The 26,295-nt window shown below is 43.2% G+C and overlaps 3 protein-coding genes across 3 annotated transcripts; 1 reads left to right on the top strand and 2 right to left on the bottom strand.

The window, feature by feature from the left end:
* Positions 1-638: 638 nt before the first annotated feature.
* LOC136518508 (major pollen allergen Lol p 11-like) lies at positions 639-1,666 on the top strand. The gene is made up of 2 exons (XM_066512172.1): positions 639-880; positions 1,012-1,666. The coding sequence occupies exons 1-2, from the start codon at positions 715-717 to the stop codon at positions 1,353-1,355; spliced, it is 510 nt and encodes a 169-aa protein (XP_066368269.1). The 5' UTR covers positions 639-714; the 3' UTR covers positions 1,356-1,666.
* An 8,379-nt stretch (positions 1,667-10,045) lies between these two features.
* LOC136517045 (G-type lectin S-receptor-like serine/threonine-protein kinase At2g19130) lies at positions 10,046-12,960 on the bottom strand. The gene has a single exon (XM_066510558.1). The coding sequence runs from the start codon at positions 12,776-12,778 to the stop codon at positions 10,262-10,264; it is 2,517 nt and encodes an 838-aa protein (XP_066366655.1). The 5' UTR covers positions 12,779-12,960; the 3' UTR covers positions 10,046-10,261.
* Positions 12,961-16,768: 3,808 nt separating this feature from the next.
* Positions 16,769-22,062, bottom strand: LOC136516242 (proline-rich receptor-like protein kinase PERK1). The gene is made up of 8 exons (XM_066509602.1): positions 21,146-22,062; positions 19,985-20,530; positions 19,178-19,264; positions 19,009-19,079; positions 18,566-18,642; positions 18,131-18,278; positions 17,576-17,737; positions 16,769-17,276 (listed from the first exon to the last, which is right to left on the bottom strand). Exons 1-8 carry the CDS (start codon positions 21,810-21,812, stop codon positions 16,980-16,982), a joined length of 2,055 nt encoding a protein of 684 aa, XP_066365699.1. The 5' UTR covers positions 21,813-22,062; the 3' UTR covers positions 16,769-16,979.
* Between the last annotated feature and the right edge of the window lie 4,233 nt (positions 22,063-26,295).

The raw sequence follows: 26,295 nt of genomic DNA, 5'->3' as shown, positions 1-26,295 counted from the left end.
GTACAATGAGTTGTCTTTTAAGTTGCCTCATAGAAATTCTAGGGTCCTTAATTTGTGCATACAACAAATGAATGTTTGTAAGTTACCTGACAACAACCACTTGTAAAATAGAGAATCACTTCTTCATTTACACTATGAGCTGGGAGTTAAAAAAAACCAGCTTCACCTTACTCCTTGTTATATTCTGGTGGAGAACAACAGAGAATTAATTCTCATCAGCTCCCCATCCTGCTTTCTCCTAGAAATCCAATGGAATCACTTCATCCAAGAATCAAGGAGTAGAGCTAAAATTAGGAGCGAGGTCTCCCAAACGGAGCCTCACCGGTCTAGGATGGCGGGGCTTTCTCCTCCACTGACGTGTATTAATGTACTTGCTCTTAGCGTGCTCCTAACGGGACACGGGGGTGGGTAATGAGTGGAGAGAATTGGTTTGGGTAGTGACTGATGCTAAAAATTCTCACACCTTAAACTCCCCGCTTGCGTGGTCAAATTAAAAGCGCAAACACACAGGCACCTTTGTTTGAGCCTTTCCGGTGCCTACGAACAAGCTCCGCCTCTCACGTGTAACCGCGGAATGGCCGGTTTCGTCCTCTGCACCCTGACACAGCTCGCCATTTTTAAGCTGTCTGAGACCTGACGTCGTCTCAGATTGCTGTAGATCGCATCAGGTAGCATAGCGCGCCGGTCGGGAGAAACAAAGCTGACAACGACGATATGATGCCGCAGCTGCGTAGCCTCGTGGCGCTGCTCCTAGTGGCCACGGCCGTAGCCGCCGTCGTGGCCGTCGCCGCAGCCGGTGGTGGGTTTGTCGTCACCGGCCGCATCTATTGCGACAACTGCCGCGCCGGGTTCGAGACCAACATCTCCCACGCCATCCAAGGTGAGGCTGCATGCCTGTAGTCATGCACACTGATGATCTGGCGCCTGCATTTGTGCAGCCCATGCATGCATGCATGCCATTTGCTGTGTGCTATGTATCTGCGTGACAAAACTATGCGTCCATGCATGCAGGCGCGACGGTGGAGATGGAGTGCCGTCACTTCGAGTCGCAGCAAGTTCACGATAAGGCACAGGCGACGACGGACGCCGGCGGGTGGTACAAGATGGAGATCGGCGGCGACCACCAGGACGAGATCTGCGACGTGAGGCTGCTCAAGAGCCCCGAGGCGGACTGCGCCGAGATCGAGCTCGCCCGCGACCGCTGCCGCGTCCCACTCACCGGGAACGACGGCATCAAGCAGAGCGGCGTCCGATACGCCAACCCCATCGCTTTCTTCCGCAAAGAGCCGCTCCCCAACTGTGGCGAGCTCCTCCGCGCTTACGACCTCTATAACGAGACGTCTGAGAATTCCTAAATAAACATCATAAGTTTTTCTTCTTTTTTTTTTGGAGGGTGGTTTCCTCTTCCATAGCACATTTAATTTGTTCGTTTGATGCATGGATGATATATTAGCAGACAGCTTATTTCCTAAAAAATAAAAAATAAGTTTCATCTCGCATTGTTTTAGTAGCTGCCATTAATTTTTTTTTTTTAGTTGCATTGTATAAATACTGCCGTCATCTTTGTAGCCGGAAAAAAGAAAAGGAAAAACCTATGCTGTAAATTTATTTTTTGATCAACTTCTCCTTTACCGCCGGAGATCTAATAAATTATATGAATTTTGCACGTGGCGCTGCAGCCGTTGCCCGTTGTTCTGTTCTGTGATATTTGACTTTCTTTCCAGTAAAAGGAAGTTTTGTTCCAATCCCTGCAAAGTTATGCACTCAACTAATATTTATTACAAATCAAGTCTCTGCCTCATAAATGCAAGCTCTTAAAAAGCTCGCAAGATGTAAATCTAAGCAGTAGGCTTATTCGAGGACAGTCATCATTCATGTTTAGTAATATCTCTATTGTTGTTGCCTCTAGGATAAAACTTGTCGTCTATTTTAATGTTACTGGGTCTTGTTTCTTTTGTAAGATGGGTACGAAACATGTCCAACGGGTATTCCTAAAAACAATCTGTAAATAACGGATAGTATCTTTTTTTGTGAAAGATCAAATTATTTCCGATCAACCAAATAGACCAAAGATTGTGCTTACTCATACACAAACTTGAGAGCGCAAGTTATGATCTGCTTGTTGAAGCTAAGGAACAAAAAAAAAACCAGTAAGGCTTATCGGTGGACGTAAACCAAAAGCAATAATTCCGAATATCATTCCAAACAAAGTGCACTACATGACAATCGAAAAAGATATTGAATAGTTTGTTTTGTATTCAAAAACAACAATTCTCATCATCTTTCCAATTATGTTTTACAAGGTTATCTTTAGCTAAAATTGTGCTCTTCATATATAAAGAACCAAAATGAAGATATTTAGTTTTTCCGTCCTTGTTGAGTTTTTGACGGTGCATTGGGATGCCTAAATATCTAAAGGGGAATTGACTTATACCACAACCAAAGATTTGCGAGTATTAGTCCATGAAGTTTTTGGCCTCCCCATAGCGAAATAATTTACTCTTGTGAAAATTGATTTTAAGTTTGAAAGTTGTTTAAAGGCACACAAGAGAATTTTCATATTTTTGCTTGTTCAATGTCATGTCTATAAAAAGAATTGTATCATTAGCATACTGCAGTATGAAAAGGGGAAAAATAGAAGTCATGTGCGTCGTGAATCATCCCGGAGTGATTTGTGTTGAGAAATCGTTTCTTGTAATGCACACATAGAAGCACAGAGACACTATAGACCACACAGAGGAGACGAGAGCCCTTTATTATTTTCACTTCTGGTGACCGAAATTACAGAGGAGATACGTTGATCTTCTATTTATAGAGCCGACCGGCAGGCAACGCTGCCTATTGGATTCCTCCATTAATCACCCTCCACGTGGGTCATTATGCATCTCATACGTTTTGTCCTTTTGAGCAAGTATAAGGTTGTAGGTGGTGTCAAGATCATCTTCCATTTAAATGAGTACTTAATAGCATAATAGTCTTTCATTGACTACGAAGTTAGATAGCCCACTTAATTGGTCATCCCGGCACACCTCTCATAAGATGTACTATGTCCAACCTTCATCCAGGTTCACGCGAGGGAAAGGAATACATCACACATCATAGCTAGGCACTAGCGGAGCAAGGAAGTTGATTTTTTTTTTAATGCTAGGGGGGGGGGGGGGGGGGGCAACAGTGTTGAATTTTCAAAATTTATTTGAATTTTAAAAAAATAGTAGAAAATTCACGTTCATGGGGGCCTGCCCCCTGCGCGCCCCCCTTGTCTCCGCCCCTACAGTTAGGTCATATTACAATACCAAGTACTTAGGTTTATAACATTGTTCTCAAACTTAGGTCATAACACGTAAAGTTCAGCCAAGCAACTAACAACATCAGAATACCGAGGCGGAAGTCTTTCAATAACATAGTTTTGGAAAGATAAACAATGCATGGAGGTGACACGTTCACACATCTACGAGGCATTGGTCTCTTCACCACTCTTGGTCCTTAGAGGACTCTGGAGCGTAAAAGAAACCATAGGCTGATGCAACACTACCTGCAAAACTTTTTGAAAGGGTTTAATTCTTTTTTGAATGGGTCACTACCTGCAAAACTCAAATAATCCCAGGGTGAGTACTCAATTGTACTCTGCAGGACTTATCCAATATAATACACAAAGGAGTATTCAGTGTGAGAAAAATCAATATATACTTTTAGAGATTTTCTTATTGTAATAACATAGGCCTTACATAATTAGGGTTGATTGACAGAGATTGGATATTCTTGTCATCACTTCTTCTGTGATAATAACACTGATGCCGTATTAGTTTATGGTAATACCATATTCAAGCGATATATTATTCTTGAGAGAGAAAATGTGAAACTGAAAACACTTTTATAATTCGTCCTAGAGTGATGCAAGTTTTAATTACTTTATGTTATTGGATCTACCCAAAAATGTACTCAAATAATTTAGAATAGTATTTCATGTAATTTAAATGAGTGAAAAATAAACTAAAATGCTTGACTCTAATTAGTTAGCTGATCCAAAAATACCATCGGCTATCGGCTTGCATTGCATCCTTAGAGCAACTTTAGATGTTTTCTATAATTAACTTGATAAATCAATATGTTTATCAAGTTAAGAAAATAATTAGCAACCTTAATTTATTTCTCTTTCCAATAGTTTCTTATATTTGCTTCCTAAAAGATTTTGCATTAGGAGTCATGAACTATTTCTAATCAACCAATTCTTTATTAATAGTTTCTTTGTTTATTATCATTTTCTCATCTAGAACCCTTTATTTCTTAATTTAGACATTAGTGAGAAGCTTTTTATAGGAGGAGATCTTAATGGGCATGTAGGTACTACAAGCATAGGTTTCGAGGCAGTTCATGGAGGTTTTGGGAATGGTAGTAGGAATCAGGAGGGGGAGGAAGTTCTGGATTTCACGGTAGCTTTTGACTTGATGATAGCCAACACTTTCTTTAGAAAAGAGAGATTCTCATCTAGTGACCTTCAGTAGCGGACAACACTCTAACCAGATTGACTTTGTCCTCGCAAGAAGAAAGGACAAACGAGTATGCTTGGGTTGTAAGGTGATACCAGGAGAGTGTGTTGTTTCTCAACATAAGCTTTTGGTGGCAGACTTTTATTTTCAGGTGCGTGCCCATAGAGATAAACAAGCTAAGATTAAAAGAACAAAGTGGTGGAAACTGAAAGGGGAGACGTCAGAGGTATTAAGATAAAGGGTTATCAAAGAGGGCTCTTGAAAGGAAGAAGAGGACATAAACAACATGTGGGAGAAGATGGCAACCAACATTTAGAAGGTGACCTCAGAGGTGTGTGGAGTAACCAAAGGAAGTGGAGGCGAGGCTAAAGATACTTGGTGGTGGAACGAGGAAGTCCAAAGGGCTATTAAGGAGAAGAAAGAATGCTATAGACGCTTGTACCATGACAGGAGTGTGGACAACATAGAGAAGTACAAGGTGGCAAAGAAGACTGCAAAGTGAGCTGTAAGTGTGGCAAAGGGTAGAGCGTACGGGGATCTTTACCAATATTTTAGTACGAATGAAGGAGAGAAGGATATTTATAGGATGGCTAGGGTTTGTGAGAGAAAGACAAGGGACTTCAACCAAGTTAAGTGCATTAAGAATGAAATGGAGCATCTCTTGGTGAAGGAGGATGAGATCTGACATCGATGGCAAGAGTATTTTATCAAATTGTTCAATGGTGAGAATACGGACACAACCTTTCAGTTGGATGACTCTTTTGATGACACCAATAGGCGCTTTGTGCGGAGAATCTAAGAATCTAAGGTTAGAGAGGCGTTGAAAAGGATGAAAGGAGGTAAGGCGATGGGACCGGATGGTATCCCAATCGAGGTGTGGAGATGCCTCGGGGACATAGCTATAGTATGGCTAACCAAGCTGTTCAACCATATTTTTCGATCGAACAAGATGCATGACGAGTGGAGGAGAAGTATATTGGTATCGATCTACAAGAATAAAGGAAATATTCAAAGTTGTACTAATTATCGGGGAATTAAGTTGATGAGCCATACTATGAAGCTATGGGAGAGAGTTATCAAGCATCGCTTGAGAACAATAATGTGGGTCTCTATGAACCAATTTGGTTTCATGCCCCGAAGGTCAACCATGGAAGCCATTTTCTTAATAAGACAAGTTATGGAGCGGTATAGGGAGAAGAAGAAGGACCTACACATGGTTTTTATTGACTTGGAGAAGGCTTATGATAAAATACCAAGAAATTTTATGTGGTGGACTTTGGACAAACATAAAGTCCCAACGAAGTACGTCGGGCTCATTAAGGACATATACAACAATTTTGTGACTAGTGTTCGAACAAGTGATAGAGACACGGATGACTTTCCGATTAGGATAGGACTACATCAAAGATCAGCTTTGAGCCCTTATCTGTTTGTCTTAGTGATGGATGAGGTCACAAGAGACATACAAGGAGACATCACTTGGTGTATGCTTTTCGCGGACGATGTAGTGCTAGTTGATGAAAGATGGATGGAAGTGAATCAGAAACTGGAGTTATGGCGGGAGACTTTGGAGTCCAAAGATTTTAGACTCAGTAGAACTAAAACCGAGTATATGATATGTGACTTTGGCACTACTACTCGGGAGGAGGAAGATATTAGTTTGAAAGATCAAGTAATGCCTAGGAAGGATACCTTTCGATATTTATGATCAATGCTACAGAGAGACGGGGATATTGATGAAGATCTTAGCCATAGAATCAAAGCAGGGTGGATGAAATGGCGCCAAACATCTGGTGTGCTATGTGACAAAAGGGTACCACAGAAGCTAAAATGCAAGTTTTATAGGACGACGATTAGACCTGCTATATTGTATGGTGCAAAATGTTGGCCTACAAAAAGACGACATGTTTAACAGATAAGTGTCGTGGAAATGCGTATGTTGCATTGGATTTGCGGTCATACAAGAAGGAATCGAGTTCGGGACGATGATATACGTGATAGATTAGGGGTAGCACCAATTGAAGAAAAGCTTGTCCAACACCGGTTAAGATGGTTTGGACATGTCCAACGAAAACCTCCAGAGGCACCGGTGCGTAGTGGAATCATAAGCCAGGATAGTAACGTGAAGAGAGCCGGAGGAAGACCGAAGTTGACTTGGGTAGATGCAATAAAAGGAGACTTAAAAGGATGGAATATACCCAAAGACTTAGCCTTAGATAGGAGTGCTTAGAAAACAGTTATTCACGTGCTTAACCTTGATTGCTTCTGATGGGTTTCAACTCTAGCCTGCCACAATTTGTTTGGGACTTAAAGGCTTTGTTGTTGTCCAATTTATTCTGATCTTTTGAGAAAAAATGTCACATGAGGAGCAGATATCGGAGTTCCTCTCAACTCCGACTCTTTTACAACATTATTGGAGGAGATTTTTTTGGCTAAAAAATCAAAATTGGGAGCTGTTTTGCATAACTCTTGGAGATGCACTTAGGTCCCGTTCAGCTGGCGGAATTTTGGATGAAACTGGCTGAAAATCACTGTTCTGACTGAATTGTTGTGAAAGAAAAATACTGTTTCTGACTGAAAAAAGAAGTCGAACAAGCTGAATATAGGGTAAGCCGAACGAGGCCTTAAAGCATGTCCAGGATTTTTGTAAAACAACTCCCTATTTTGATAGTTTTAGAAAAAGAAAAAAGTATCATCAAACAGTTTGGTAAAAGAGTTCTTTAAAAATAAAAATTTGTCAAACATCTTATCAAACAGTTTCAACAGTCGAAAGGAACTTTGTATCCACTTCTCGTCCAATGTTTTTTTTTCAGGAGATCAGAATAAATTAGATGCATACATAAATTAAGAAATAAAGGAATCCAGATGAGAAAGCGATAACCATTAAAAATGTTTTGTTAGCTAGAAATAGTTCATGGTTATCAATACAAAATTGTTTAGAAAGTTGTCATAGGAGAACATTGGAGAAAGGCGACTTAAAATTGATATTCGTTATATTAACTTGCTGGATCTATTAATTTAGCAAATCACTGTATCAAACTGCTAGAGACGCTGCTAGGCAAATCACTGTATCACTGTAGGCATACACTACTCTCTTGCCAATCTTCAATCTACATCTGCTTCTCTCCACCTCCGGCCGTCCAGGAGGTTAGCCCAAATCAGCAGCGCCTCCAGCCCCCAACCCAATCTCTGCCTAGTCTCCTGCTCTCCGCTTCCATTAATCCGCGCTTCTGCCTTACCTCAGTTGCCAGCAGCCATCGCCCTCATCTATGTCCCCCAGCACGCCGCGGCCCCCCCTGGCCCCTGTTCGTTTACCGGCTTCAATGCCACTGACAGCGATAGCGACTTGTCTTCCTCGGCTTCTATCTCTGCTCCACTTTCCTTAAAGATACATTGCATCTTTACTTCTTCATTCTGTTAGATCTCTTCCCTCTATTATTTTCTGTTTTATTGTTAAATTCTGATATGTTTTACTATTTAATTTGTAATTGTGAAGCAGTGCTTATGCTCCTATACTGCATTCAGAACTGTTGGTGCATAGGAGTTGTTAACTGAGAATTGTTGCAACTTGTCCATGCTACCTAGTACCTACTTTATTTTAGTTTGGAAAAAGTCTAGATCACCACCTCACCTATAACAAGAAGTCTACTTCACCCCCAAATTATGAAACCGTCTGTTTTACCCCCCTGAACTTTCCAAAACCGTCTATTTTACCCCATGGGCGGTTTTCAGCGGCGGTTTCGCTACAGTAACAGCGGGTTGCTACAGTAACAGCGGGTTTGCTACAGTATCGTCGCTTTTGAATTTTCTTTTTTTTTATTTCTTTCCGGTGCATTTTTTTAAAATCATAGAAAAATCATAAAATGAAAAATCTAATTTTATTGGACTCCACATGAGTAGATCTATACAGTGAATATATAATACGGTATGCTTTAGTACAAATTTTTTTTTTTGGCTTTAGATTAATTGAAAAATCCAATTTTATCTGTAATTAATTAGAATTTATCTATAACTAAGTTATACATAGTCCAATAAGTACGAAATTTTTACTATAGTTTAAGCATACAATAATTAGCGTACCATAAAAATTTCACCATAATTGGACCCTAGAAGCTGCAGCTATGAATTATTCCAATTAATTACAGACAAAATTAGATTTTCCAATTAATCTAAGGCTACAGTAAAAATTTTGTACTAAAGCATACCATATTATATATTCACTGTGTAGATCTACTCATGTAGAGTCCAATAAAATTAGATTTTTCATTTTATGATTTTTCTATGATTTTTAAAAAATGCAACAAAAATAAAAAAAAATCAAATTCACCGATACTGTAGCAAACCCACCGTTGAAAACCGCCCCGGGGGTACAATAGACGGTTTTGAAAAGTTCAGGGAGGTAAAACAGACGGTTTCATAGTTTGGGGGGTGAAGTAGACTCCTTGTTATAGGTGAGGGGGTGATCTAGACTTTTTCCATTTTAGTTTCAGGATATCTGCCTTCGGTAAATCTATTTATGGCTAGTGACTATTGCATTTTAAAATTTGCTAGCCTGTGATAGTTTTATTCCTGTTAGGCAGAGGTACCATTCCCAGATTTTTTACTTTTGGAGAATCAAAAGACTGTATTACTTATAAGCACAGTGAAGAGATGGGGCTAACATTCCCCAGCTTCTATCTCTGCTCTTGTTCCTACACTGGGCTACTGCTTCTCAATTTGTTTAATCTGTTGTCTTCCAATCCCTCTTCTAATTAGTAATTACTCCAGTATTTCTCTTTTGCTGTTTATGTAGATATCTGTTATTTGTGGCTGTGAATCTTTGCTTATTCTGTACTAGATGATTTCTGAATTCTTGATTGTTCATCCCTCAGTTGGTGAACAGGATTCTAATTTGTAACCAGTAGTTACTGCAACATGTCAACCGAGTGGTGCATTTTATTTGTCGTTTTTGTTAATAACTGTTCTTGTTTAGTCACAGTTATCGTTTGTATTTATTTATTTCCTGTTTAGCTAGTAACAAGATTATAGTTGCTTGAAAGTGTCAATCATACGTGATCAAAGTGCAATTTTAGTTTTTTGTTCCCTCGATTGGTGAGTCATGTCTTCGGTAGGCATTGGTCTAATTGAAATATGGGACAGATAAAGTGTCCCTTTATGGCAAAAAGATATGTTATCCTTCATAAAGCATCCTTATATTGGACGGTCCAACTTAGTGGTGGCTTATTTCAATAATAAGCACCTTAGAAGCAGCATATCCCTAAAGCAAGAAATAAGTACTAAGTATTGGCATATGTCTACTTCTTCCTTCAAATTAAGAATATATGTCCTATCGCAATTGAAGGGCGGGCCTGGTGCAAGCGGTAGAGTCTTACCACCTGTGACCGGAAGGTCCCGGGTTCAAGTCGTGGTCTCCTCGCATTGCACAGGCGAGGGTAAGGCTTGCCACTGACACCCTTCCCTAGACCCCGCACAGAGTGGGAGCTATCTGCACTGGGTACGCCATTTATGTCCTATCCCAATCATAAACAAAGCATAAACACCTATCTAGTTCTGCCAAATTTTGCTACTCCTGTTGAAAAGGTTTGTCGAGTACAATGCTTGATTACCATAAGCGGCCACTAAATCATGCAAAATGAGAGAAAAGGGGACAACGAGCGTCCATGCAAATTTAGAAATTTCAGGTTTGCCTTCCTCTATTACTTCTGCTCCAAATTGAGCATTAAAATTGTCTGAAACAAATATTAGTAGCCTTAACTACAAAGTATTATGAATTATCACATTGAAGATGCATTAGAGCTTTCTGTGATAGCTCCAGTGCCTTGTGTGATTGCTGCAAGCAACCTTGGCATCGGGGGCATATCAATCTCCTGCTGACCCTCAAGAACACGGACCACTTCACCCATTGTTGGCCGATGAAGCTCATTATCCTGGATGCACCAACATGCAACTTTGCAAACCCTCTCAACCTCTTCCAAATTGAAGTCATCATGTAGCTGTGGATCCACCAAACTCCTCACATCTCCCTCGTGAAGCTTGCTGACAGCTCGCACAGGAAAATATTCAATATGATAATTGTTGCTACTATATGCCTCAGGTGAATTTCTCCTACCTGATATGATTTCCAGCAGGACCAAACCGAAGCTATAAACATCAACTTTTGATGTAATAGCAACTCCGCCAAGCCACTCTGGGGCAAGATACCCTGCAGTTCCTCTGAATGTAGTCAAAACTCTGCTAAAATCCCTTCCGACAAATGCTGCCATCCCAAAGTCTGCGATTTTAGGAACAAATGACGCATCGAGAAGTATATTTTCTGGCTTAATATCACAGTGTATGATGCATTCTTGGCAACTCTGATGCAAGTAGGACAATCCTCTAGCAACTCCTATGGCTATTTGATACCTGGTGTTCCAGTTAAGGGCAGCAGCATTGCTCTGAAATAGATGAGAATCAAGAGACCCATTTGACATGTGTTCATACACAAGTAGCCTCTTATCACCTTCGCAACAGAAACCAATCAATCTGACTAGGTTGATATGTTGGATCAATCCAAGTGAGCTCACCTCAGCCCTGAATTGCTTCTCTCCCTGACGAGCACCATCAAGCCTTTTCACTGCTATAGTTGTTGAGCCACTCAGCACTCCCTTAAATACGCAACCGAAACCACCTGCTCCAAGCTTTTCAGAGAAATTTTTAGTAGCATGGCTTAAATCAGTGTATCTAAAGGCTATAACTCCACCACCTTGGGTGTCATACAATGGTGTACCACACCATTTGAATTTTTTTCGCCACATCATTAACAGCAACATTAGCATCAGTAACCCAGTACCAATAATGCTTGCTGCGGTAACAACTCCGACACTTGGTTTTCTTTTGCTTCTTGTCAAACTTGGCAGATCAGCAGCAGCAAGGCGAAGATAAAGAACATCTTCAGAATTATTATCAATGCCGTCATTCTGATTCACACTGAACAATTCCCCATGCCGTACAGAGCACCTGCTACTGTTATAGGAATAAGCAGTGCAGGAGCAGGAACTGAGACAAGCTTCCTCACAATTGCTCTGAGAGTTGACACCGTCTATGCTTTGGGAGTTATAGGGCAATGTAACATGAGGAATGGGGCGGAAAATGTCTGTTGAACTTGTCATATTTTTCTCACTGGTGCAGTGTAACGGAGTATTTCTTATGCAGCCTCCTGTTCGATCATCAAGCTCCCAGTCCTGGGGTGACTTCTGAGAGAAGCTCGGCATGCAGTCGCAGAAGGAAAGGGAGGAAGTGCCGTTGCAAGTGGTGAAGGGGCCACAGGTAGCATACGGTGTGCAGGGATCAGCCGGCTGGGCATATATGGCTTGCCAAGACTGCTGAGCGTGTGACCAAACATTCATCTTGATCTGGCCAGAGATGTCCAGCGAGACGAACGTCAAAGATGAGTCATTCAGTGAAGTGTACATGTAGTACTCCTCCTGACTGTTATCAACATATGTGGGGTCAATCAAGCCTTTGGTCCGTGGATCCAGTTCTAGTATGGACTTGAGTATGGGGATGAGCTTCAGTGTTGATGTGGATGAGGATGACCAATGCCAGTACACTACTGACGGACTGCGGTGCTTGAGGACCACCCCGGTGGTGTCGATCTCGACGGAGTATGAGCCGAGGCCTGGATCAATGAGGCTCTTCCATGTGATGGCCCGACGACTGAAACCGGTGACCTTGTTCCGGCCAAACTTGGCGCCCGGAAGCACGATGTCGGTTGGGTAGTCGAAGCTCTGCCACAAGGTTACATTGGATGATGATGGGCTTTCTAATTCTAGGAGTGCAAGGTTACCACTGTCCAAGAGAACGGCAGTAGTGGTAGTGTTTGAGCTGGCTCCTGACCGATTGGCACTGGGAGTGGACCAGACTGTGGTTTCAGTTTCAGGACTGGCTTGGGTTACAATAATAAGGTTGTTGCCATCGCTTGAGATTTGGAGGTGTGTTTGCTTGCGCTTGGAATCAGCGATTGGAGCCTCTCTGTTGGCGACCCAAACTGTAGTGAAAACTGGGATCTTGTTGAACCATATTCCAAGGTACCAGTTGGGGGAGGTGATGTTGCGGGACTTACTGATGACGGCTGTTGCCTGGAAGAAGCCGAGCGCGAACTTGCCGTTCCTCGAGACGAGCTTGTCGCCGAAGGCAAGTGCTTGGCCTGCTGTTAGAGTATCAGTCGCTGCGGCGGCGGAAGCGGACCATGGTGAAGTGTCAAGGGAAGTGAAGAGAAGAAGGGTGAGCAATATATGCAGCAGGGGATTCATGGATAAACAAGATTAGAACTTGGAAGTATGAGTGACAGTGTATAGATGGATGGACGCATGCACGTCTGCTCCGCTGTTCGGAGAAGGGAGAAGGAGATTCTATATAGGAATGGGGTTGAAGAGAGGACGCTGTCGGCAGGCCTAGAACTCCATTTCTGGACTGCAACGGACGAAGGAAGACACGGCAAGTCTGCAACCAGGCACGCGGCGAGTCAAACTCAGTCCGTTTTGTGAACGTGTGATCTGTAACGATTTTGGACAAGTGCAGGTAGCAACTTGGCCCCCCACTTGTGTGTGGGTACACTGCACAACGACGTGCTCTCTCTATAAAATACTGCAAGGCTGTATTATTGCCATAAAAACCATGTGCTAGACGAAGCCGACTGCTGCCGCGGGCAACGAGCTCCGGCGGAAAGGCACCGCACTTTTCCAGGACGCTTCGGCTGCCGATAAAGACTGGGTTTAGTTCACGAATTTTGAGAATTTGGTTACCGTAGTACTTTCATTTTTATTTGGTAATTATTGTTCAATCCTGGACTAATTAGGCTCAAAACGTTCGTCTCGTAATTTTTAACTAAACTGTACAATTAGTTTTTTTTCGTCTATATTTAATGCTCTATGCATATATCACAAGATTCGATGTGATGGCTACTGTAGCATTTTTTGGAAAAGTTTTTGAGAGCTAAACAAGCGCCAGCTTCCATCGGCGTTCACATTATTGAGCCAACCATGGTCAAGTAAACGAATCACGACGCGTCCACCAAGACCAGGCGGCTGGTGCCGCCGCCGTCACAGTGACGAGTGTTGTCACGGTGCGTCCACCGATCATGGTCATGTTCGTTTTGCTGAACAGCTAAGCTGAACCAAAATATATTGGCTCCGTTCGCTTCGCTGAAAAGTCAAAACACTATTTCAAATGATTTGTTGTGAGAGAAAAATATTGTTTCGACTGAAAAAACAAGTTAAAAAAGACGGATTATAAGAGAAGCGAACATGGTCAATATTATCATTTAACCAAAATTAATTATTAACCAAAATATTTACAAACCCCTATCCTCAGTCTGCTGATTATTCCTAAAAGAACATATAAAAAAATAAAGTGAAATATCTTGATATATCATCACAATTATTTCAATTTAGACCCTCATTAGATAAACTCAAAGCCGTAGTCTAAAGAACAGTAACTTTGGCAATATGACTAGTATATACTCCCTCCATCCCAAATTGTAAGTCATTCCAAGAATCTTGGAGAGTCAAAGCTTCTCAAGTTTGACCAAAATTATAAAAAAAATTACAAAGATTTATGACATCAAATAGGTATACTATAAAAATATAATTAACAAAGAATCTATTGGTACTTAGTTGGTATCATAAATGTTATTATCTTATTATATAAACTTGGTCAAACTTGAGATGCTTTGACTCTCCAAGATTCTTGGAATGACTTACAATTTGGGATGGAGGGAGTATATCATTACTAATCCTACAGGGAAACAGATGATATAATAATAACCTTATGTTGATATTGCGTCAGTAAAAACTTCATATGAGAAATCTTGAAAGGAAAACGTTATACAAAGGAATAAGTACAGTATGATATTTGAACAAGTTATCAATCAAATAGACTTCTCCCTGATCTCTAAGTCACGTATTATACCAATCCCTTCAACATATTTATGAAATGTGGAATATGGTAGATATTGTGAATTCTCAGCAAGATTATCACAACTTGGTTTGCAATTGTTTATTTCCTCATAGGAACAGAAAAGTTTTAATGCAAAATTATCAAATATTTTACCTAATTAACTTTCTCCACTTACATAACACAAGTTATATTACCTTCATAGATAATAATCATTTATTCCATGAGTTTTGATGGTTTTGTGTGTTTTGCAGGCTATGCTCCAAATATACATGAAAAAGCATTAAGGGAGTATATGCAAAGATTGGCTTGAGATGTCATCCAAATGGTCATCACTACAAAAAAAATCTCAAGTGCTAAATTGGACTCAACTAAGTCGAAGAGTTCATCGAGATGAACGAAATAGAATCCGAACGAAAAAGTTACGCCTTCTAAAGAATTACGAGGGTAAAATGAGAGAGACAAAGAGGTCGACCCACCCAAACCAGAACCCAATGCCTCCCAAACATGGTCCAGAGGCTCCTTAGTCATCACAAGACCCAAGGGAACTTAGGGACATGCAAATGGAGCAAAGGGGAGGTCGGTCGACCATGCCCAAGGTCAACTGACTTGTCATTTGTCCCAAATGGGCTACACTTTCGTACACATGCAGGGACACGCTATGGATTGTTCCTACACGTTGAGTTGCGGTCGGTTCAAAGAATGGATGGCACATGGATCCATAGACCCATTCGACATAGGTAAAAGTTGACTTTGTACCCACCAACCTAGAGGAGAACATCTTGGACGTCTACTTTACGATGGCGGTGGATTGAACTGGTATGTGACGGTGCCAGGTCGGCCGATCTAAATTTTTTTGCCAAAAAAGGCTGAGCTACCTACTAACCTAAGGAAGCCATTTTGGTTCAAGGGTTCAGATGAGTTTCACTTAGATTGGATGGCCCGCCAAAAGGAAATATTATCTAGATCTAGAATCAAGAGGAGAACCTCCACTCTCTCAAGGCACCTCCAAACTATGAATAGAACTCCTCACATTGGCAAAGGTGGGTTATTTAGTACAGCTTTAGAGGTTATTTCAAATTATCTTTATACTGGTTGAGGTGGGTAATTCAGATTCAAAGTGTGCTACTTTATATATTTTTCATAATGTGAGGTGAGTTATTTTATGGAAAAATAAAATAGATGATGATGATGATGATTAGAGTCTAAAGATGAGATTTTTGTAATATTATGAGAATTTTTAGAATTGATCTTTTTTCTAGCATGTTCGTGAGGACTAACATGAAGTCTGCGCTAGAAGCTTCTAACTAGTGATATTAAGGTGAACAATGAACCATTTGGTAAATTTTTATCTAATGTCCCCTAGCATTTGAATTTAAATTCAATTTGGATCCTCATCTGTTCAATTAGTTTAGAGCTATGCATAAACGGTAAAACGCACACGAACCACAATAGCTTGTATTATGCGTATGTTTCACAGGAATCCGCATCATCCAACGTCAAAACATGATTTTCTTTTTTTTTTGCGACTATGCGAGTCTACAATTCAGGCACTGTTAGTATATTACTTTTATTTGAGACGCCAAGATGGCAAGATAAAAGTTTTCGAAGGGACAAAAGACACCAATCATTATGAGCCTTGGCCCTTGGGCCATGCCAGAATGGACAGCCCATCAAAATAGCAACAGACGAAGTGGTGACCTCATGTCATGTCCCTCGTTCCGTTTCGAACACAGTAACATTACACGATCAAACACAGGAATTAAGAAATAGTAGCACTATTTCAGCACAGCGAAGAAATAATATTTTCCTCTCACAATAAATCAGCATAAGCAGCAGCATCAGTCAAATTTTAGTGAAACGAACAGGGCCACATATGGATCCAGGACAGGAAGACATGATGCATGCTAGACATGATAAGCAACGGCAGGTGCAGCCTAGACCAACCAGGGAAATCTTGCATTCTTGCCCGAGGTTTGGTCCAGGGTCACGCGTCGAACGCCACCGGCAAAAGCATGGAAAGGAACGCTAGAGACAAGCAGGCGCCCATTCCTCATCGCGTGAGCTGTCGCATGTGCCGTGCTTCCAAAGACCCGCAACTCAGCATGCCACACCTCTGCTGTCCGCCGCGACGCAACTCGCCTAACAACGCAACAAACTGGTTCCAGCGAATCACAGAAACTCAAACTTGCAGTAAAAGAATTACAGATTTACACCCATTGTCCCGTGACAGTATACATGATACATGTACTGGAATGAAGTAGCCGGAAAGAAAATCTAGCAAGGTTCTTCAGATGACATGACATATCGAGAAAGAAGAATTGAGCGAGTCATGGACAGTATATCTACAATCAATTAACTCTCTTTGAATTGCACAGCAAACATTGGTCAACAATTTTCATGAAAGAATAAACGATTGCAGCTACATAAAACTATACTCGGTCAAACTTTGATACATCACGCAAGTCAGCAACTTTGGTCGTATAATTCGGCCAGACTTTACAAATGCAGCAATGCAAACATCAAAAGAAAAAGAGCAAAAGGAGAAAGGGAATTCCCTCACGAGGCTCCGCTGTATCCTGAGCTGTAGCCGCTGTAGCCACCTTTCTTCATGGCACCCGACTCCATCTCCTGCGTCTGGTGGCCCTCGCTGCTTGACGCAGACGGTATCTGGCCGTATTCGCTGGTTGGCGCGCTGTATTGGCTGCTGGTGTAGTTGTTGTTAAATGCCATCTTCCTAAACTTCTGCATGTCCTCGTTGTACTGGCCAGAATCGTAATCAGAGCTGCTATGACCAGGCCGAACACCTTCATTAAGGTCCTCCAAAGACACATCGCCTTCCAAAGCCCGAACGACCTGAACAATCAGGTGCGAAGCTATTAATCCAAGTGAATACATGAAAATCTGAGCGCGTTGTGTAATGCAGTTTTATGGATCCCAATGTGGCATGTTTACAGCATTGAAACTAAAGTGACCAAAGTTTCAACTCAGAAGTCAGAAGGTTACGATTTCGTCAGCTCAATACTTCTTGTGGTATAGAAATCATGTGATGTATACAACAGATTCAGAAAAATAGCACTTAATAGTGCCCTAAGGGATGTTAGTGCAGTTTAGGCATGTTTGCTAGGCACTGCAAAAGCTGCTTATTAAATTACCTGACTCATACGTGGCCGACGACGTGCAGAATGGCGTACACATGCAGCCGCACAGGCTATCATTCTTGCCATCTCATTAGGATTGAAGTCCTTTCCCAGCCGAGGATCCACCAAAGCATCATATTCACCATCCTCAAGTGCTCTCATCAGTAATGACCTTGCCTGCAGATGATACAGTGATGTTACTCACAGGAAGGTTACAACAGTATGAAAAACAACAAAGGATAAGACTTTCCAGGTTAAGCACGTTCATATGGCGGGTAGAGACAGATACTTTCTCAAGGTAATATAAGAATATAAGTCCATAACATTTATTAACAAGAATACAAGTGGCCAGAAATATGCTTATTAACTAAAAAAGGGTAGAAAAAAATAACGACAATTTTGCAATTAGTATTGGTATTATAGAGCACGCAAATGGAAGTACATATGTGCTTATAGCAGTAGTACCTAAATTTCATATCGATAAATCATTGGCAAAGATCAATGCTAAAGATGAACAGTTAGGAAGCATTATGAAAATATCAAAGCAAGAAAAGATGTTCAAATGATTACCCAGTCAACCAAGCTGTCATCCATATATGTTTGGGTTGTGTCAACTGGTCGCCGCCCAGTAATAAGCTCAAGAAGCATGACTCCGAAAGAAAATACATCAGATTTTTCTGTGAGCTTGCCAGAAGATGCATACTCAGGTGCCAAATACCTAAAGCCAGGAAGATGTGTATTAGCAAGCCATAATTATTACTAGCATAGCAAGTTGAATGTTGGAATAACTCTCTTCATAGCTGAGAATATGATGCAAATGCCAAGATTACAAAAATCTATAGGGTATTGTATCATTAAGAAAACTAACCATATTCCGATCTAGTCTGAATTGCATCAGTATTAGGTAATGGCATCCACATGCTTAAAATTTCAGACAAATAGGTATGTAGCATGTCTATAATGTCTAACATCGTACTTGAATTATAAGGTAGCATTTATACATACCCGAAGGTGCCCATTACTCTTGTCGAAACATGGGTGTTGTTATCAGTAGTGAGCTTTGCAAGTCCAAAGTCAGCAACCTGTAGAGAGACACTTGTTAGTTAAAGTAAAGTTCAAAAAATTAAAGAGTGGTCTGTACATTTAAGCAGGAAGGCTGTATAATTTCTCATTGATGTGAATGTGATTATAGACAAAATTCCACTAATGTGACCAAATTCCAAGCAAGCAAAACTTTACGGCTACCAAAATAGATTAGATAGCAGAGACCACATTACAACAGCATTCAAACCAGATATAATTTGTGGACTGCCAAAATGTCCTAACATAATATAACTTCATCAAGGTGGTAAATGTAAAATAAGCACTGCGTAAGAAATACATTTTCAGTTTTAACAGAAACAGTCAGCTGTAAACTCTAGAATAGAAAAGGAAAACTCAGAGCATACCTTAGCTTCAAATTTGAAGTCAAGAAGAATGTTAGATGCCTTTATGTCACGGTGGATGATCTTTGGATGGCCTGCTCATAAGAAAGACGTTATATAAGGTCCTTCTATATTTCAACTATGAGATATGGTTGTAATAAAATATTGATCGTCGTTATGTATGTAAACTCACAGTCTTCATGAAGATAAGCTAAACCCTTGGCAGCACCCAGAGCGATCTTTAATCTAGTGGGCCACTCCATTGTTGGTCGATCTTTCGCTGCAGAAGGTGCAAATATGTCATAACAATGCACAAGAGAACATGAAACAAATGGAATTATCAATCGACTGATATCATGAACGCCTCAATCAAATTTCAGGACAAGCAATAAATCCATGGGTTGCCCTACAGTAGAAGGGACTTTTGTTTGTGCAAGCAAGGCACTTGGTTGTGGATTGCCAGTTGAAACGAGAAAAGAGCAAAGAAAATTTTGCCAAAGGTACCAGCGGTCAAGTACCATTTCTTTTTTCAGACAATAAGGCCAGCAAGTGGCTAAGGACTCAACTCTAAGGAATGGCTAACAAGCCATTTTTTTCATGCTGAAGAGAAGGCAGGGGTTGCCTTCTATCTAGCTCAAGTTTCACATGCTACCAAATTTCCTCCAACTGAACAATCCTACTCATTAAGAGGCCAAGTTTACTTAATTATTCTCATATGCAAATTTGTTATTGCAATCTTGAATAGCACACATAGATAGCATATTACTTGAATGGGAAAAATGGAAGAATCCGAAAGTTCAGTTGAACAGCTAAGCTATTCAGGTTCTAGTGGATAGTGAACAGCTATAGCCTCCAATTTTAATGTATTGTAGATGTGCTAATCAAACATGGCGACATGATCTCAAAGGGAAACTAAGTAGAAAAATCAAACATGTGGATTGCAGAATCACAGATAATGAAGAGAAAAAATTTTGGGGGGGGGGGGGGGGGGGGGACATACCGTGTAAGTGGAATTCCAATGTGTTGTTGGGGACAAACTCATAGACAAGCAACCTCTTGCCTCCAGAAATGCAATAGCCAACCAAAGACACAAGATGTTTGTGATGTACTCGGCTGATAATCTCAACCTCAGCCTGGAACTCACGCTCTCCCTGGCCACTTCCAAGTTTCAATTGTTTTACAGCAATCTCTTTTCCATTAGGCAGCAATCCTCTGTGAACATACCCAAAACCACCTTGTCCAAGGAGATTAGCATCAGAGAATCCATCAGCCGCCCTCAACAATTCTTCGTATGTGAATGTGCTCTTCGAGGAGAAGCCGAGAGCAGCACCAGGGGATGGTGGAGGTAGGATCTCGCCACCAGAGTAGTTAGAACCAGATCCGCCACTACTATTTAGCATTGCTGGTGGTGGCGGTGGCGGCGGCTGTGGAGGACGATTGGCATATGCTGGCGGAGGCGAAGAGTGCATCTTGACCACATGTTCAGGGGGTGGAGGAGGAGGCGCATTTTGCTGCCAACTCTGGTATGTTCCACCATATGGATCCTCTGCGGTAAAGATAGAACATCATGTGAGGAGAGGTTTGTCTTTGTTTTGTAACTGCTTACAGAAAGCAACATAAGTATGCTTGAAAGAAACAGAATTTATATGAAAAGATATACAAGTTAGTTTCTCTTCCAAACCCAAAACAGACAGACAATAGCTAAAACCATATATAATACAGCATTTGATTTAGACAGCAGGCATGACACCTATCAAGAGTACCAGGTAATGTATTTTTGAACTTGAGAGAAGTACACCTTATCAAAAGTAAAGACCTAACCATCACGATTGTTAAGGATTAATTAATCAGTACAAAACTTGCAGGTCCAAATTCCTTGAAATTGAAAATAGCATCTAGTATAATTTACTGAAATTAACACTTTTTAACCACTATGCACATGTCAACAAGACCTACGCCGAAGAATCAGGAACTCACACCTAACACCCATGTTAATAGCGCGACCTAAGATCCACCGCCAGCCGAATTGGCAGGAAGACAAGAATTGAGACCGAAAGCAACGTGACTAGTACCTAGTCACGCCACCCACAGGCTAGATCTGGATCTAGACAGCGACAGACAGGCAGGCAGGCACGGGAGTTGTAAGAGAGATCTAACTCACCCTTGTACGGGGGCGGAGGCGGCGGGTATCCGTAGTGCTGAGGCGGCGGCTGCGCTCGGCGGCGCTTCTTACGGAGGAAGCAAAGGCAGATGAAGCTAGCGAGCAGCAGCAGCACGAGGCCGCCGACGGCCACGCCCACGACGAGCGACGTGGACGGCCCGGAGCTGCCGCCGCTGCCGCCGCCCCCCGGCGAGTGCGACTTGGGCGGCGAGTGGGAGGACGGCGGGGATCGGTCACCCCCTCCGCCGGACGACGGCGTGGACGGCGGGGACCTGCCCCCTCCACCGGACGACGGCGGCGACGGGGTGTCCGATGGCGGCGACGGTGTGGCGGGCGTCGTCCCCGGGGAGGAAGGGGAGGGCGCGGAGGGAGTAGCCGGGGTGGAGGACGGCGCGGGCGGCGACGCGACGGGGGTCGCGGGCGCCGGGACGGAGGGGGTCGACGACGGCGGCGGTGTCGCGGAGGGGGCCGGCGGGGACGGCGTGGGAGGCGTGGGCGTGGGAGGGGTAGGCGCCGCCTGGGGCGGCGTCGCGGCGGGGGCCGGCGGGGACGGCGTGGGCGGCGTGGGCGTGGGAGGGGTAGGCGCCGCCGGGGGCGGCGGGGTTGTCGCGTTGGCCCGCGGGGCCGACGGCGTGGTCGGCGCCGGCGCGGCCGTCGGCGACGACATCGCGCCCCCCTTAACTCACCCCCCGCTCCGCGGTTCCGGCTTTTGGAGCTGGGAGCTAGGGGAGATCGTCGCTGGTTGGGATGCTTAGCGCGTAAGAATGGCTCGTGGAGCTAGGCCGGAGGAGACGGCGAGGCGAGATGATGCTTCGCGGTGCTAGCGCCTGGTAGTAGTAGTATATCAATCAATCAAAGCTGTAGCAGCAAGCCTCGCGGGAGGAAGGGGAGGAGAGCAGGAGGAGTCCACAGCCCCAGTAGGCAGAACGGGATGAGGTGGGAAAGCGGAGGAGGGAGGGTGGTGGGCCCGCCCCCGCGGCTGGACAGCGTTCGGTTGAGCGGAGCGGCGGGAAGCTTTGGCGACACGGTCACCGACAGGTGGACGAGGTCTGCCGCGGCGGGAGCGCTGGGGCCTACCTGTCTGTGACGTCGTGCTAGCGAGCGCCTCGTGGTGGGCCTCGCCAACGTGACGATGACCGCAGCGCAGGAGACGGGTGAGAACGGGAGTAATAACCGGATAAAGTGCGCGTCACTTGCCCCTTCTTCTCATGCACTTCTGCTGCTGCCCTGCCGCTGGATTACGCAGAGCATCTACGTCGGGTTACCGTGGTTTTGCTCCGCGTGGACCCCGCAGGTCAGCGTCGACCTGCGAATCTCACCACTCCCATCGTCACTCACACCGCCCCATGTTGTGGCAACAGACGGAGCGGAGGGTGGTGGGTCCGGGAGGTCAGACCGTGACGTTCAGTTCGGTAATCGGTTGATTACTACTGGTCCTTCTTTGTACTGTACCTCTTCTTTTCTGTCCCTCGATGACTTTCCAGGCCGCGAGCATCGTGGGTGGGGCCGCGCAGCGTCCCCCCAAAAAGGCGGCGTGATTGGCGCGGCCCAGGGGCGGGAGGGACAGTGGGACCCACACACGCGGGCATACCGACGCATTCCAGTTTACGGAGCGATGGGTTCGCGCACTCCGGCCGTTTATATGCTCACGTGCGCGCTCGTTTTGCTGTAGCAATGTTCTCGTCGTTGCCTGCAAATTGCCTTGGCGAGGAGGATACGTGTGTTTCCGATCTATCTTCTCTTTACTTTGTGTCAGTGCAAGTCGATTCTGTTTTTCGAATTTATACCCGCCCAAGACAAAAGTATGGCGTGTGAAATAGACGTCCTAGTTGGCAATTGGCATCTCTTCACTTCGTTTTGCTACGAGTAATTTTGTAGAGTAAAAATCATGGATATATTATTTCTCTTGGATGAACAATGATAGAAACAGAAACTGTCAATGTCGTCCTTCAAAAAATGCTTTCAAGTTTAACTAAAACTATACAAAAATACTAACATTTATGATACAAAATAAATATCATTAGATTAATTATAGAATATATTTTCATAATAAACTAGTTTAGAGACATACTCCTTCCGTCTCATAAAAAATGTCATTTTTAACTTTAACCAGTTATACGTAAGAAAATAATAATATTTATGGTACATAATTAGTATTGTTATATTCATATTTTTTCTTAAAACATGTTTCCCTGCATAATTAATTGAGAATTTTTATGGTTCCAACAAAACCACTACATAATTAAGCCTTGTCTGAGGTTGCCATACCAGTTATATGCTATGTTGCGAGCTACTATGAAAAATGAATTGGCGAGGGTCGCCTCGTTTCCCCGACAGCTGTGACCGTGGCTTTTGTAGCTCATGAGAAATTGACTAGGACCAGAGTTGCCATTGTATCTTGGTAGGTTTTGGGGGTTGTACCCTGTGGGGGGGGGGGGCACCTTCACCTTTTGGAGGTTTTTCGGATAGTGGTCATCTTGGGTCATATGGCATTGGGTGGTTTAGGTTTTGTTGCAGTTAGAGGCGTAAGTATCAGTAGTTTGAATGGGGGTAGTGGTGCCTGATTTCTCAATAGCTAGAGCAAGTTTGTTAGCAACAGGTCTTGGTTGTCCAGCGAGTGCTGGCCATTTGGGTTACATTCGTGAGTCGATATGAACTCCCCTAATCTTCTTAATGTGTTGTGTACTTGGACCTTCTTCCTTCTATCGTCTTTGACTTTGCTGTGTCTTTGGATCTCATCAATTATGCACGTCTTCTCGCTGAGCTAACGAGCTCGGTGTAGAGTTCATTCAACTCTGCTAGGCCTCCTTTCTCGTTGAAGATTTCTTCATCACCTTGCTCTTGATATAGTTGTATGCTGAGTTGCCCTCACTGGTTCACTACGAGGGTTGTACGAGGGATCGTGACTTGAGGGTGTAGCAGTGGAGTTTGGTTGATGGACAATTTGGGTTAGGTAGGAGAACCATGGTTGCAGTAGGCTCTAAGAGGTGGAGCTTTGAGGGTCTCCTTGAGACTGTCTCGGTGCTGCCTTTCTTGTCATCGTGCTCTTATGGGGTTCCCATGGACGGTGCCAATGGTTGGGATACCAACTATTGCGGTGACCCTTGTGTGGAGGCATTTGCGGGTCCCTTAGTAGTAGACCTCAAGCAATGAATAGAATGTAAAGACAACACAATAAACGGAGGGACAATAAGTGGCACTCAATTTGTCCATCACTATTACATATTATCATATTTATATGGGATACAAACATCATTCGGCTAATTACATAATTCCCACGATAAACATGGCATATTCCTAGCATAGGGCATATTGGTCCTCAGCCCTGGTGGACTCAACCACTCCCCTCCACGTCGGTCTCTTGTTGGACTGACCGCCTTAGGCAATGATTGCAAGATTGGTGGTTGACCTCTGCTCGGACATGGCGACGGTGACTCGGCGAGCACCTTCGCTGCGGTAGAAACAAAAACCACGGAAACCGGTGAAAACGGTTGAAAATTCGGTTAAAAATTTCAAATTTTCATGAAGTTTTAGCTAAAATTTGAAAAAATCTAAACGAAATGGAATTAAAATTACTGGTATGTATATTTACCGGAGGTCATCCACAGAAACGAAAATCACCAATTTTCGGTGAAAACCTGCCGAAATTCCGAACCCCTCGTCGGGCGACCTTCGATCCAGAACCCTACAAAAGGAGACCCAAGTGTGATACAAGGAGAACTTGTGATGCGTGAGGCGGTGGTACAGGGTGCCGCGGGGGAGGAGAGAGTTGACGTCCCGGAGCCGGAGGTGCCCTCTCCAACAAAGTCCCCGAACGCAGCGACACGTTCTGTCTCATACTACACGCTAGTCTGACTGTGACGGTATCGAGCCATCCGTTCCACTCCACCTGGGAGCAGGAGCAGAGCAGAGCAGAGCATTACCAGGAAGCATTACCAGGAAGCCGTTCGTTGTAGCGCGTAGGAGCAGGAGGGGGACAGCTCACGAGCAGCTAGGCTAATCGTAATTCTAGCTCCTCCTTCAATCACATGGGTGATGGGTGGGCTCGGGTCCAGTCCAGCTCCAAGAAAGTTAATTATGCTCTATTCGTTTGGCTAATAAGTTATGGCTGAAAATACTGTTGGCTGATTTATTGTGAGAGAAAAATAATGTTCGTTGATTGAAAAAGTACGGCTTATAAGTCAAGCGAACACGGCGTTAGTTTTAGGCGAAAGCCAAGTGGAGCACCCTCGTTCGACCGCCGGCCCAGCCTAACCGCAGGACACCGCAATCTGCACGCGCTCCAGCTCTCCTATTTCGCGGCACAAGTGACTGTATGTAATGTAATGTACTCTTGCTACTTTACCCTCCTAGACTAGAGTAGAGTAGATACGTTGGTTGAAAGAAATATTTACAATTCACTTCACGAAAAATCTTACTATAGCCTGTTTCACTGTTTGTGGCCATAGTGTTTGATTTGGTTCTGTCATCATGTGTGAGCAACATTATTGCTTTAATCTGGGCCATTCAATTCTCATAGACTCATATAACCCGAGTCGGTATCGATGAGTTGACAAACCGCTGATATTCTTGACAATGTCTACTAACCACAGGGACGTTCGAATGAATAAGCTAACAAGTAAATTCTAAATTGCGACATAAATTACGTTTAGAGGCCAATTGGCCGGCAAAGAGTAGTGAAGAATAAAGAAAACCAGGTCATGCCTCCATGGTGATTGAATAAATCCGTGCCGCACATGCTGCGTACGCGAGTCCTGCTGTCTGCATTGACGAGCTAATCATTCGATTCGAGTGAAGACGAAGGATATAGTGTAGCAGTATAGCACTAGCATATACTAGTATTAACCAACAAATGATCTACAGCAGTTGAAGGTTTAGTTTTTGGATGTGTCTCTATCAGCAGATAGATGCATTTGCATGGAATGGGTATTAGGATACTTGCAAAAAATCAGGGTGAAGCGGAGACATGCATGCATCTTCAGTCAAACCGAACGGTGTTTCCTTTTCTGGCTTAGGAGTACCTAAGATTGTTATTGAAGAAATCTGAATTTTTTTTTTCCTTTATAGCTTTAGGTCCTACATGAAATTCACCTGATTATTGTGCTAATATAAGTGGAGCTTACACGGACTTGACAAGGCAAAATTGGTTG

Source organism: Miscanthus floridulus, chromosome 17 (genome assembly GCF_019320115.1).
Source record: "Miscanthus floridulus cultivar M001 chromosome 17, ASM1932011v1, whole genome shotgun sequence".
NCBI classification, from domain to species: Eukaryota; Viridiplantae; Streptophyta; class Magnoliopsida; order Poales; family Poaceae; genus Miscanthus; species Miscanthus floridulus.
The sequence above is the reverse complement of the archived record's forward strand: the minus strand, read 5'-3'. Positions and strand labels throughout refer to the sequence as shown.